General features: G+C 38.5%; 1 protein-coding gene across 3 annotated transcripts in view; it reads left to right on the top strand.

Annotated features, from left to right (window-relative positions):
• The window catches only part of tox2 (TOX high mobility group box family member 2), an 85,514-nt gene that overhangs the window by 49,679 nt on the left and 21,458 nt on the right, over positions 1-14,377 (top strand). For all 3 annotated transcript variants that reach the window (XM_086293832.1, XM_086293829.1, XM_086293831.1), the window contains exon 4: positions 9,065-9,352. In XM_086293832.1, coding sequence (XP_086149958.1) covers positions 9,065-9,352 — 288 coding nt within the window. The remainder of the gene's footprint in view (positions 1-9,064; positions 9,353-14,377) is intronic.

Here is a 14,377-nt window from a genome sequence, read left to right as displayed (position 1 = left end):
AAACACCCACTCTTGCTAGGGTATAATAGAAATTGGGAAATGCAGTGTCTAGTCAGCCTTTTCATAACTGTTTTTTATTTGTATTTATTCATTTATTTTTAATTTTTTTAGTAAAGTTTCCCATGAATTGGTTTTTCCTCACGGCTGTGAAAAAAGGTTATGGGTTATTATAGAGGAAAATGTACCATTCAGCCACAATTCATTAGCAAAATACCTGGTTAATTATTGATGCAATATCTTCAAGGTATGAAAAAAGCCCAGACTTGCTATCGATCTATGTTGACTTATTTCCTGTGCTTAGAGAAAATAGAAATGAGGTGGTACAATTTCTCTTATTAAACTAGTTAAACAGCGCACAGCAAAAATGTTGGTACAAAGCCTAAGGCAAAAAGGCTTTTATAGTTTTATATTAAATGTATTTGTGAGTTGGTTTTATCCCTCTATGTAGTGCTGTAGGGTGGGGTTATAGGAAACACAGTGGGCAAGAGCAGAACACAGACCGCAAAAGCCAGCACACAATCTAACCCTCTCTGTAAAAATGTACAGCGGATTGACTGGACAACAAGACACAGGTGGGAGCACTGCACTGGGGCCATAATTAACCACCCCACACTCACTGTTCTCAATGAGGGAAATTACAAAGGAAGGAAGATAAAGACAGGAAGTAAATACAAAAACATGCACTAAGACAGGTTAACAAAGAAAGCACCAAGACATGGATGAGATAGAGGAAGGAGAAAACAGGGAAACACTGAGATACTGGACACGAAAGAACATTAGAAGAAAATTAGAAACTCTGGAAAGAGAGACACATTCAAATATGAACTGATTACTCGACAAAAAACCCTAGATCCCTTTGGTTATCGCAAATACTCCCATACACAATGACTAATATGCAGAGAAACTAACAGAGGAAAGTTGGACTGGGCGTGTTAGGTATTGTAGACAAATATTCAAATCATTATTTTTTTTTAACTCATGGTAGTCCCAGAAGTTAAGTACAAATAAAAATATACATTTATTTGACAGTTTAACTGTTACTTTAATTACATGCATTTCACTACACCCGTAGCCGCCGACAGCTATGGTCAAGCTCTGACTGTTGTATATAAACAACTTAGCTGTAAAACTGTGGCTCTATTCATAACTTTATTCATAAATAATTAAGCTACTGTTATTGCGCTTTATGCATGAATGTTGGATTTAGTTTACTTTATGACTCTGCAGACATTTAATGAACTCCTGCAAAGATCTGTGAGCAACTAATATCATTTTAGCTCCTGTTAATACTTCGTCACATCAGAATATAGAACCAAACACCTGACAGGACTAAACATAACCTATGTTTTGTCTTGTGCAATGTTTATGGAACAGTATGTGCCGTGATCTAGCAATAGGCTTGATGTTCAAATTCTGTCCTGCAAGCATTTTCAACTTGAGTGTTTTTCATAAGGGAGGAGCTTTGATGCTTCCCTTGATTTTGTTGCAAGATTTGTTTAGTCAGCATGATAGCAGTAGACTGATAGTGAAAGCATGTGGCATGTAATGAGAACTGGAAACACTGTACTAATCTGGGTTAGCACTGAACCAAACATACTTAAAAGAGTAACTTCTATATCTGAATTTGTTGCCAACTTATGACCAAGAATTAGTATTCACATTAGCATCTCGTTGGGGTTGCACACATTAACAGTACAGCTTGCTAAGAGTGACTATGCTAATATCCTGAGGTTTAATTAATATAAATAAACTGGCATAAAGCTTGTGATAGCTGCTTGAGCTGATATCCCTGTGTTGATGTTGTTTTTGGATCAACATACTTAATGTTGGTCAAGGTTCAATATTGCACGTGACCAGTTCTGAGTGGAGATCAGCAGTTTTTTTGTGTTTTTTCATGTCACAAAACTATGACATCATATGGTAGCAATGTGATTGGTAACTTGTAGTGCTGAACCTGGACCAACATTAGTTATTAATGATCCAGGGACAACACTAACACAGGTATAGGCACCATGTTAATTTAGTGCACACAGCAGCTCGCAATTATTAGATAAGCCTGAATGTTTGCTCTTAGTGTATTTTGTCATGTAATTGGCAAAATTGTTGCTTGATGGCATATTAATGGATTAAAAGCCTGTAGTTATCAGAGTATACTTCAGAGTCAAGATACATGAAACTATCATCAGAGACATTGAATACAGTAGAATCCTGAATTGAAACCTATGGGAGAGTTTGTTAATAGCAGAGGTGGTGGTAGAAGTATAACTGAGGGTGGGAAAAGAAGCTTTTTAAGAGTTTACTTTGGGGTAAAGTTGGCCATTGGATTTTTTAAAATTCAGTTTTATTACCTGGCAACCACTAAAATTAAAGTAAATTAGGATAATGCTTCAAAAAAGAATAAGCACCCAGAGGCGTTTCAAGATGGCTGCCCAGTGGCAAGATTTAACGGCAGTTGGTGTAAAATAAATGACTTGAGGCTGTGTTAGAGAAACTCTAGGAGCTCACCAAAATCAGGTAGCTGCCTTCTGGATCGACTGACTGACCGGCACGCAGCCTAGTTAAGGCTAGCATGTTCTTGTGTACATGTAACTCCTTTTGTGGACACTTTGGTGATACATGAAGTATGACTTGCAGAGCAGAACTCTAGTGAGAGACAGGAAGGTTCATTGACCCTGGAGAGCTGTCTCCTCCACTCTCCTCCATTCACAACCAGCCTCTTATTAACAATGGCACCAGGAGTACGACGGTCCAGATGTTATTCTCCTGCTCCCACCAGCTGTGCCAGCCTCCAATACACAGCCTCATTGACTCTGAACCAGCGAGGCAAGACACTTAAGAACACACTGACACCGGACTCACACAGAGTGTGCAATCTCTTACAGTAGGTTTTTGTTTTGAAAAGGGGGATTCCTAAGAAATGTTCACAAAAGCATTTAAGAGCTGAAATGACACACACATGGACACACAAATGCCATATGCACTCTCACCCACCACATGCTCTTTACACCCCCTTCTCCTGGTGTAGAGTTAGCAGCAGAGTTATTTGTGGGTGACAAGATCCTAACAATTCTGAGAATAATGCACATTTGTTTGGATGACTGCGCCATCAGCACTCCCTTTGTTATTTTGAACATTGTTAGAGTCAGTTTGTAAGGATCCATCAACGCTTTATTCTGCTGGGGGGTTTTTTTTTTGTCCACTTGTTCCTATAACAATAATTAGTTTTGTCATTCAGCCACAGTAGCACTATTGTCCACCTCCTAATAATGATTTTTGACAGCGGGCACAGAAAAGTAGATAACTGAAGAGTCATTAAAAATTAAAAAACAGTTGACTGGCTGCTGTTTTGGGCCTTGTCGAGTCTCTCTGCTTCTTTGACGTAGTCGTAACTCAGCAATACCTGTGGCTGTTGTTAAGTGTTGTTGAACAGGCGGTGGTGTGCCAAAGAGAAAAGCTGAAAAGGCTCGGGTGTTTACGAGACATGGCTGCTCCCAACATGAAGCGACAGAGGGACTCTGGAAATAATACTGTATGTGTGTCAGTATAACATTGTAATTCTAAATTCACACTGTCACACAATAAGTTTGCTTGGGATTCTAATTTGAAAAGTGGGATTCATCTCTTTCCCCATGCAGCTTGATTTTCTGCTTCTTCCTCTCCGGTTCATCCTTTCTCCTCTCACTCTCTCCAGCCCTCTTCTCCACCCACACACACCAGTATCAACATCAGCATCACTCTAGATGACTATTGGGAAACCTGAGCTATCTTGTGCAACCATGGTTTACTTTTTCCAGCTGCACATACTGGGGATCACAGTTTTCACTGTATGGCATCTGCATGTCATTACCACAACAGGGTCCTGAACTCTTTCTGTGTTTCCAACAGCAAATACAGATATTTTCAAAATAAATATCAGCAAACAACTCAATTTGACACTAACACTTTTCTATTTTATCATGTTTGACAGCTATTTAAGAAAGATTTTATTGTTGTGTGTCAATTGAAAGTTCAGCAGCAATTATGTGGTTCTTATAGTTGACAGTGCTTCTCCATTAGTTATCTCTTTTGCCAATATTAAGTGTTTTTTGATAGTGAAGAAGAAATAGAGACAGCAAGAGCAAGGAAGGTCAGTAGCACATTTTTATTGGATCAAATTAATATGGAACAACCCCCCAAAAAAATATTAGCCTCAGAGGGCAGTTAGTTACTCGGCACTTCCATCCGTTTGCAGGATAAAAAGAAAGCATATGAGAAACAGAAAGAAACAGAGGTACAAGGGAGATTGTGTTTGTTATTTGATAAAGCCTCCCTTATAACCTCAGCATGTTGTGCAATAGCGCTGGCTCTCCTTCAACTCCGCGGCGTGCCACTTCAAATTAGTCGCTTGTGGAGAGGGTCTGCCCCATCTTTGCAAAATGCATTAGTACACCACTCAGAGCCTCATACAGCCTAGGGTTAAACACAAATTATATCATTTCTGTCATCCAATCAAATCAGAGCGACCTCTTGACCTGCGAGATGAGTCAAATGCATAATGAAATATGACATGACACAAAAGCTCTGATTCTAATCTGTTCTGACACGCGATCAGATGAGGATGACCTCCTGACCTTGACTGACAAGTGAGACGGGCACTTGGAACAGGATATATGAAGGAAGAAAAAGGGAAACTTAAAAGGAAAGGGGAGAAACACGTGCAATTAGAAAGGCTGGTTTGAGTCAGTGGTAGGTTAGTTAGTAATCAGCTCAGGGTCTGGGGTGAATAGGGCCATCTGCATCTTTTGACTTTAGACAGTTGGTGCTCACCTTAATTATTCTCTCCATATTTTCCTTTCTTCCCATTTGTTTCTCCGTGGGGTTTATGTCTTTGAAAGGGTTTATTTCCTCTCTCCTCACCCTCCTGTGCCACTCATTCACTGAACACATCCCAAGTACAGCATCTCAGTCCCCAGAGTTCCTGTTATGATTTCTGAACAGTAAAATACTGACAGATAAATAAAGCAGCTGGGCTGTTTTAGAGGGAGATGAGATGACAGAGGGATGGATAGGAAGGGGGCTGATCGGGGTCTAAGGAACGTGGAATAGGGCCAGAACTATTGGGGCTTCACAAGGGACAGAGCTGAATGGGCAAGCCAAGAGAGGAAGAGGAAAGTGAAGGTGTAGGGTGGCTGTAACTGGATCTCCTGCCCATTTCCATTCCCACTCTTGTAAGATATAGTAGCAGAGGAACAGCTATGGCTTTAATTAAGCCTGAGTTGAAGGAAAGAGATGGATAGATTAAAGAAGACGCTATGAGAAACAAGAAAGGGTATCAACAACAGCAAGCCAAGAGTTCACAGCTCTTAGATTATGTGTTTGAAAATAACTGATCTCTGTTGTCAGACAAGCATTATTTGCCTTTGCTGTATTACATTAAAACAAGAGCTTTGTGTACACTAGTAAACAGGATCATTTTTGAATATACAGTATAAGCCTCCTTTTGCGAGAGCAGTGACAGAGGGAATAAAAAAGTTGATGCTCTTAAATTCATCCCAAAGATAAATCCACTGTTTTCTTCATAAACCGGACTGCATGGAGTGAGAGATAACAAGGCCTTACTTGGCTTGCAGAGTGCTGCACGGTGAATTTTGGGAAGGTGTCAGAACGAAGAGTGCCAGAGGTGATGGAAGCAGTGATGTATGGGTATTTCAAGCATAAATCACTGCTTTGACAAAGCTCTTCAATAAGCAGATAAGTCCATATTAGCGGCGAGACAGATATGTCATCGTCTGTCTCTGAGCCGTCGGTCCCACCCTCTTTGCGAAACAGACGTTGACTTGGGAGGACACCGGACTCTTTCGTCAATGTGGAACGCAAGGATCCGGTCTGAAAACACAGCACTTACTGTGTCACTTGATGTCATGCTAGTGGAGATATTCCCAGTCTGTGGCCCACCTGTCAAAATAATGTTTGCGTCATGAAATTCCTTTGATTTCAAGACGAAGCTAAAAAAAGCAAATATTGTGAATACAGCTGAAAATAATGTTTAATGTCATTATTATCTTGTCATTATGTGTCAGATTTAAAATGCTAAAAAACAAAGAATATTTAGAGTTGTCACTGAAAGAGGACAATTAGTTAGTTATCAAAATAAACAGTAGTTTATTATCTGTCAGTTGCTGCTTAATAGCCTGATAATTTTATGCCAGAGCAACATTATGCCAGGAGGTCCAACATTATGCTATGTAATGTTGAAAAAGTAGCTTTTAACCCAACATATGAATTGCAATTGACAGATGAGAATTTTAAAATGGATGTGCAATTTAATATTAAATGGGCAATGTCCCAAATCCTGATTTCTACAGGCATCATAACAATAATCTAATAAGTACAAGAATATAGAGATAATGAGCCATTAGCCACAGTCAATATCATCTCCAGAAGGCCTTGAATACTCAGGCAGTGTTACAGAGGGAGGGAGAGATCTGTGCCAAATAAAAGACAAGCTGGAAAGCTCCCCAATCAATGTTATTTTCTCTCTCAGTCCCAGACCAACTGTCTATTCATCTGTTTCTTTCAAATGAAAGGTGTGCTGGTATGTAACACTTACAGTCGAGAGATCTGTCTCTTAATTAAAATGTTACAGATTGCATTCGCTCGCACTGAAGACAACATACTGTGTATTGGAAATAATGTTCCCTATAGTGTACCGCATTGATCAGATGAGGAAAATAAAGCATGGTGAAAAACAGAGTGTTGAAAATAGAATCTGCTGCTTTTTGAAGGAGAACAGCCCCGACTATTGAAAGTAAACCAATGATGAGTACCTCAGAGGAAAAAAGGGAAAAAAACAGGGGCTGCATGTTTGAAAAGCTACTTCCATACTAGGACACATGCTGGTCTATACGATCCATCATATACATTGCCTTGGTTTGGATTTTACTTTCAAAGAAGAAAAGAGTATACATTAGCCACAGTGTACATGTGGATCTGTACATGCAATCTCATTCTGAATAGAGGCATATGAATAATTTATCTTGCCACAATCCAACTGGGAATGTCCTTGGTATTTACATTTTATCATCAAGGGCACTGGATGAGCCTTCATAGCAATCCAACACATGACACATCTTCTGTCCTTGTCCCTCTGCACAATCAAAGGCAATAGATGTGACCAGAAAAGTGTTTCTGTAGCTTGGATGTAGATTAATTTACTGAGAAAACAAAAGATTGATAAACACGCTACATGATGACTAAGCATGGTGGTCTTTAGATTACATAGTCTACTACAGTCAGAGTGAAGCACATGGTGGCTCAGAGGGACTCGCACAGGGACTCACTTCACACAATAGCTCCAATGTTTACAACAGACAATTTAGTTTCCTTCCAACAATTATGAGGGAAATTGAATCTCAGGAAATGTTCGTTTTCTTGTCCATTAGACCAAACAATAACACTATCCCCAAAGGTTTACAAAAACATCTGTCTTCAAAGGACAGTCCAGAAAATTAATATCAACTTGCTTGCAGGCTATGTCAGGACAAAGTAAATCAAATTGAGGCAATCGTTTACTAAATGTTACGCCAAATGAAAAGAAAGAGAGAAAAAAGAAAGAGGATTAATTCTAAGTGTCTCTCTATACTCTTGATTCAACAGTGAAAACCTCCTGTTTTTGCCATTACGCTTAAGATGTGTGCTTTAGACTTTTCTTATTTCTTCTTATTGACATTCTTATTGTTGCAAAATTAAATTTATCTCATGTGGCTTTGCGCTCGTTGCTGCACGTGGGATTTAAATAGAAAAACTGTCTTGGGTTTTTTCATTCCAAGGATGTAAAATGCTTATTCATACTACTTTATCTGTAATTGATGTGCTCAAAAATTACAAAATAGGCCATTGCACTTACCTTGATACTAAAACAGGGTTGAGAGAAAAACAAGAAAAAAAGCGCCCCGTATCCTTTCTTCTTCCTTCCATCTCCACATGCCCCTTATTTTCTAAAAGTATCTGTTTGAGAGATAAATGACCGCTCTGCTGCCGAGGATGACAGCCTACACAAAGATGATATTGAATTGATTTCAGAAATGTTGCAGAACTGACTGTTTGATGTATACTGCTAGACATGAATCATAAAAATTCTATTAAAAAACCCTTGAATGGCTGACACCAGAATATTATTTGTGATGATTAATTTGACTCAGTCATTACAATGGGAGTCAAGTTGGATCGTCTCAGACAAAATTGCTTTTCATTCCCCGTTGAATTTCCCTGCTATTTTTCTTTTCTTCTTGCTCTGTGCAGAACCCTGATCTGATTGGACTTACTGTGTTAGAGAGACAGCACGCGAATAGAGACTGTTGGTCTGCTATATTACTGATCGCTGAGCATTGTTTTGTTTTTTGTTCCAAAATGAGTCGTTTAACATTTGAAGGAAAATTATACCTAATGTAGTAAAATGACAGATCAGAAGAACCTTTGTGGAATTTCTAGCTTGACAAAATAAAATAACACATTACAGTTAATGCTTGTAATCATAATGTTTAGCATATGCAAGTACACACACACACACATATATATTCTTTTCATGTAACTTCTGGAAAAAATGTCCTTCTGTTTGTTGGAAATGAATGCAATCTACTCAAAAACAGAATTTTTTTCTTTAGTTCCCTGTTTGGGAACCATTAGATTTATTTGTAAATTTTGCAATAGTATGGTTTTCTCTAAAATGTGAGTAGAGAATTGTAGTTGACTTGCCCATACCCTGTAGTTACAGAGACACGTATGTCCAACCTTGCATAGAGCAATTTATCTTGCAACGCACCTGCTTTGTGACATTAATGATTTAGCTGCAAGTTTACGTTTATGGAAGTGTTTGCTGGGCGGGGCATTCACCACTCCTGACAGCTCAAGTAGCCATTTCCACTTTGCATTGTCTACTGTAGAAAAACTATAAAACACTGTATATTTCTACATTTGCAGCCTGTGTGTAATAGTCACAGGGACTTAAAATGGATTGATTTTCAGTTTCTGCTCAATGAAAACAGTGTATTTCACTTTATTTCTTTTTCTGTCTGTCCCACCACAGAGCTACACAGGTCAGACAGGTGGCAGTGGGGGAGGAGGAGGAGGTGGCGGCACTTCAAGTGGAAATGGAGCCGGGGACGAAGACTATGAGATCCCACCTATCACTCCACCTAACCACCCCGAACCTCCTCTTCTTCACCTGATGGAGCACGAGTCTACAGGCTACCTCGGTCACTCGTTGTCACACAATGGGCTCATCAACCCGTATTCCTACCCAGAGCTGCCCACACTTATGATGTCGAACATGCTGGGACAGGACAGTCACCTCGTATCCAGCCAAATGCCCTCGGTGAGTAGCGCACATTTAATCACAGTAAGAAAAATATTTAATACTTGGGAGTGATGAGTGTTGGTCTTAATCTTAAACTTAACTTGTTCTGGCTCATGCCTAAAAGAAGAAATGCAAATTATGAAGTAAGCAATGTCAACACATAGGATGAAATGATGATGGAGCAAACTTTTTTTGTCATTTTAAAGCATTTTGTGTATTTTAAGCATGAAAAATAATTTCAATATCTTAGCCTTGTACCAAGGGAAAATGTCGTTTTCAAGGCACAGTAAATGGGGCTAAGTAGGGAACTGAATGATTGTTCAGCAGTTGCCATGTCAGCTCTAATGCATGGAGAAAAGGATTGTGGGTAAATCCATCAGCATCATATCTGCCTCGACAGCAGGCATCGGTCAATCTGTCAGGCCTTCAAACATGAATACGTGCTGATTACTCCCTCAGCTCCACACAGAACTGCTCCTCTACAAATTAGCATCTCCAAACCATAATTGCATTCATGAGAACTGTTGGAAATAGAGCAGGTTACTATCACAACAAATGAGCTCTGCAAAGCTTATGCATCAAACATATGAGTAGACTGCATTAAGCAAATAATCTGTTTAGCAGTTTAGCAGTATACCATGCACAGCGCCCTAAATGTGTAATATAGCTTGAATTTGAAACTTTGAAGTTCAAATTAATGTATATATTAATAAAGATAAAAAAGTCCCATATATATGGAAAAGATGGCTGATGTTTTGATTGTAGGTCCCAAAGAAAGAACAGAAATGGTTAATAGTGTTAACGTACGATTTTTTTGTGTAACAGACGATGACTGGAAAGCCAGTAACTTTAAACATTCATAGCTTTATTGATACTGACTTGTATTATAAAACAATGCAGAAATAGTAACGCATACAGCTGTGCTGTTCTAGAAAAGGAGATGTTTTCTTCTTGTTCTTTCAGGGTATCATCAAGTACAAACATCAGCAGTGTGTTTTGTCTCTGGCCATGTCTCAGTATCTTTTAGTTATTCTACACAATAAAGATATATGTTATACATATGAATATCAAGGTCAGGCATATTGTGTAACGTTCGTGATAAACAGAAGACAAGCAGCAATCAAAATATTTCCCAGTAAAGATCTAAACATTCTTTGCATTATATATACTTTAATGCTGGAATACTCCCACAAGGTATTGGATTCATATGTCATTTATCTTCATATTCATTTCACATTTTGGTCATGACCTTTACTGCGGAGACATTGGTTGATTGGCCAGTCTTTCCCTCTGCAGTCAGGATATTTGTTACTGCTACAGAGGGCCACACTCTGTGGTTTTAATAGATTGAATACAGCAGGCTGGGTGATAAAAATGCATGAGATTTTAAATGTTCAACTCACACATGATGAACTTGTGTTTAAAGCACATGTAATGCAGCTCCTGGTAACCGCTAGGGAATCTGATAGCACTGGTAGATAAAATGATGCTTTTGGTTCTGAAAACAGATGAAAATTATTTTGAGCACATTTTGTAAATGTTCTATGTTACATGAATTTAATTCAAATTTTGTGTGCTTTAACACATAAGCACACTAATCAGGAAACAGGTTAAGAGATATTACACCACAGTTAAAATGATCTGTGATCTTTTGCCTTTTGCAAGTAAACTCCCAAATCTTGCTACTTCTGACTTTTTATAAAAGAGCTCTTGAATACATTTGGGGATCTTTTCAGAGCTCTGCTTCAACTTCACTTCAAAAAAGCAGCATATAAAGTGAACTCTGAATTTTTTTAATCAAATAGTCAGGCTGGCAAAACTACCAAACCGTAGCAGAGGTTCATTTGTGCTGAGAACGGAGTGTCTATTAAATTGGTGCCTCACCTTGACACAGTCTGTTGAGCAGAGTAATTAAGCAAACTCTGCAGTTCAAACATGAGTTGCTATCATTATGAATATCTCACTTGACATGGGTAGATAAATAATACAGGTTCATTCGAATTTTAATCTATTTTTGGTAGCTAAAAAACACAATGTACAGTGCAGCTGTGTCTGCTCGCTTTAAACAACGTGTGTGTGTCCAAGTGTGTCTGTGCGTTTTTGTGTCTTTACTATAAACAATATATCTGCTGTTGAAATGGATCCACTACATCTGGAGGTCAGGCCTTATATTCAATCTTGAGCACATTGAAAAAAAAAATCCATTAGGGTTCATCTTTCCTGCATCAGCCATTCTATTGTGGTGCTGCAGTGAGATCTGTTTTCATCAGGCAGATTCAATACGTGAGCTGGGCAATGAAAAGAGTGCAATAGAGTTGAATGAAGAAAGGAGGGGTGAGGATAGAGTGAGAGAGAGAGAGATGGAGAGAGGGAGAAAGAGAGAGCAGGGCATTGTGGGGAGGAACGCTAGAAGAAAAAAGTAACTCTTATTCAAAATGAGCGTATACGTCCAGTTTTTGTACCGCCTGGATTTCATTATTAGATATTTTAAAGATAATTCAGTTGAGTGAAATGGGGTTATTCTGTCTCAACAAAAGGCTGAGAGCCTCTGGTTTTTAAATTTGTGCCTGTGTGATTCAAGTATGAGGACATTTGAAAGTACTCCAATGCAGGTGCAACAATATAAACATGAAATAAATAGGGCAATTATATAACAAAAAGGATTTAGACTCAAGCAGCATCGCAGCAACAGATGATCATAGCTGTTGAAGAGAATAGAGAGGGTGTGTTTTGTTTGTTGTGAAAGGGTGAACTGCGGGGCTAAAGAGTGTTTAAATCAGGCAGATTTAACTGTGGCCATGGATCTTAAAAATTTATAAAAAATGATTGATTGCACATATGCCAAAGCATGAATAATACAGAACAAGACTGAAGGTTTATTGCATTTTCTTTATTGACAATAAATTGCATTAAAATACACAAATTAAGGGTGTGTGTATCTAACGCTTGGTGCTTTTAGGATTTCATTTTTCTTTCCTCCTGTTAAAGACGCAAATCTTTGAAAATATGTAACAAACGTCAAGCTTAATTTATTTGGAAAGTACATTTATGAAACAGCTGGGCACTGTAGTCTTTAGTAAATATCAAAACATGACAAAATAGTTGATTTAGAGGTTAATTTGTTGGACAAGCAGCCAGTTAATACGCATTTGCCTGCTAGAGATTACTTGTGATTACTTAAAAAAAAAAACTTTCTCAGTTATTCCCATTATTTTTATTCATTTATTCATTTTAGCATTTTTGGCTGGCTTGGTGGAAGCGTGTTACGTTTTGGGGCCCAGAACTGACCATAAATGGATGAGACCAGTGAGTACTAAGCTATCAGCTAACATTAGCAAGGTAGTTATTAAGCTAGCTCTAGCATGCAGACCAGAGCTAGGTGGTCTGTGTGCAAACATTAAAACATTAAAATGAGCACAGATTCTTGGATGGGCTGTATGGGCAGTGTTCAAAGCTAGCTGTCAATCAGGGCGGACACACCCCGACTTTTGATCTATGTCAGTATCCAAAGAAATAAGGTATAAAGCAACTTTTTTTTTTTTTAATTTAACAGGCTGTAAACATGGTTTTAAATGCAGTTAAGTGGTCATTAGAGGAACTTAAATCTTTGTCAGTTCAGAGTTTTTCCATCTCCAGAGGTTAAAAGACTGCAAATACAAAGAATATGTTAGTGTGCTCATAACCTTAGAGTTTGCCTATGCAGACAGCATTTAGTTGATTGATCACTCACTTCTAATCTCTGTATTAATTTGATAAAAGTAACAAGGGTATTTATTCATTTTCTCCACTTTGCTGCCTCTCAAAACCCTCTAAAGCAAAACTGATTGCACTTTCCTGATTTTGTAAGGAGGCCATTTTCAATTCAATTTTTTTTCTTTTTCTTTCCTTTCTCTTTTGGATGATGGTTATTGTGTCTGAAGCTCCTCCTGGTCAAACCTGATATCTTTCAAAGAGCTCTTTTCTCAATGTTTTGATGCACTTGGCAGCCCCCCCATTCCCTCCCAGCCCCCCACCTCACCACTTTCCCTCGTTCTCTCTCCCCTCTCTCCCTGTCTCTGGTGCTCTCTCTGTTAATGCCCCCACTGCCATAGCATCTACAAGTTCCAAAACACATTAGACATTTAATAGCCTTGCTCAGGTTGCATTGATCCTATCAATACAGCCCAGAATGATACACATCTCTGTTGCTGCTGATTTCTGGCCTCATTTTTTTCTGTTACATCTCTCTTTACACTAAACTATACATATATTTTATATCCACCTTTTGCCTGTGCTGTGACCACTGCATCTGCAATATGTTTAAACAGGACAGCTTCATATTCAATTATGATATATTTATAATGGTCCCCAGTTGCCAGCAACTGGAATAAATTATCCTTTTTTTCATGTTCCTCAATTGTGCATGCAGTATTAGCCATCATCAAACTGGCTCAAGTGTGATGTTTTGAATATGTAACAGATGATGAATGTATAATCAGCCAGGAGATGTTATGCATAACAGCTAAGTATTAGCTGAGAGATCTATATGCACGAGCAGCCTTAGTTTCATCAAACATCCAGGTATTATCTCCCCCCCTTTTTTTTCTTTTCTCAGAATACACGATGTGAATCTGCTTGAATGAGGGTCAGTTTATTTGTAATGAGGGCTGTGGCGCTCTAAAGATCTGCCTGCTGCATTCATATTCAAATTCCATCCTCTAATTTCTTTTGTTACAAAATTTCAATGTAAGATTTTCCTCACAAGCTCTTTATCTTCATTTGTTGAGGTTAATTATCAAGTATTAATCCCATCTTGATTGTCACGTTAAGTTGGTTGGAAGCTTGCTCTTTTTCTTTCTTTCTTTTTTCTCACGAGGTATTAAGTGCTCCTGGCAGGTGCTCGCGCTCCAAGCCTGCGTGAAAGAAATATGAGCTGCAATGTCAACTGAACTTGTCACAGACAAGCTGGGATGAATTAATGATAAGAGAGCAGAGGTGTGTTTTAATGTTTTCTCTCTCTGATGGAGGGTCTCAGCAAACGTATTATCGCATACTGTACACCTG

The sequence above is a fragment of the Aulonocara sp. 'chitande type north' Nkhata Bay genome, linkage group LG5 (assembly GCF_057382095.1).
Source record: "Aulonocara sp. 'chitande type north' Nkhata Bay isolate Kocher_YH1m ecotype deep benthic linkage group LG5, A_spYH_male_GT1.1, whole genome shotgun sequence".
NCBI lineage: Eukaryota > Metazoa > Chordata > Actinopteri > Cichliformes > Cichlidae > Aulonocara > Aulonocara sp. 'chitande type north' Nkhata Bay.
Note: the sequence above shows the minus strand (reverse complement) of the source record. Positions and strands in the feature narration are given on the sequence as shown.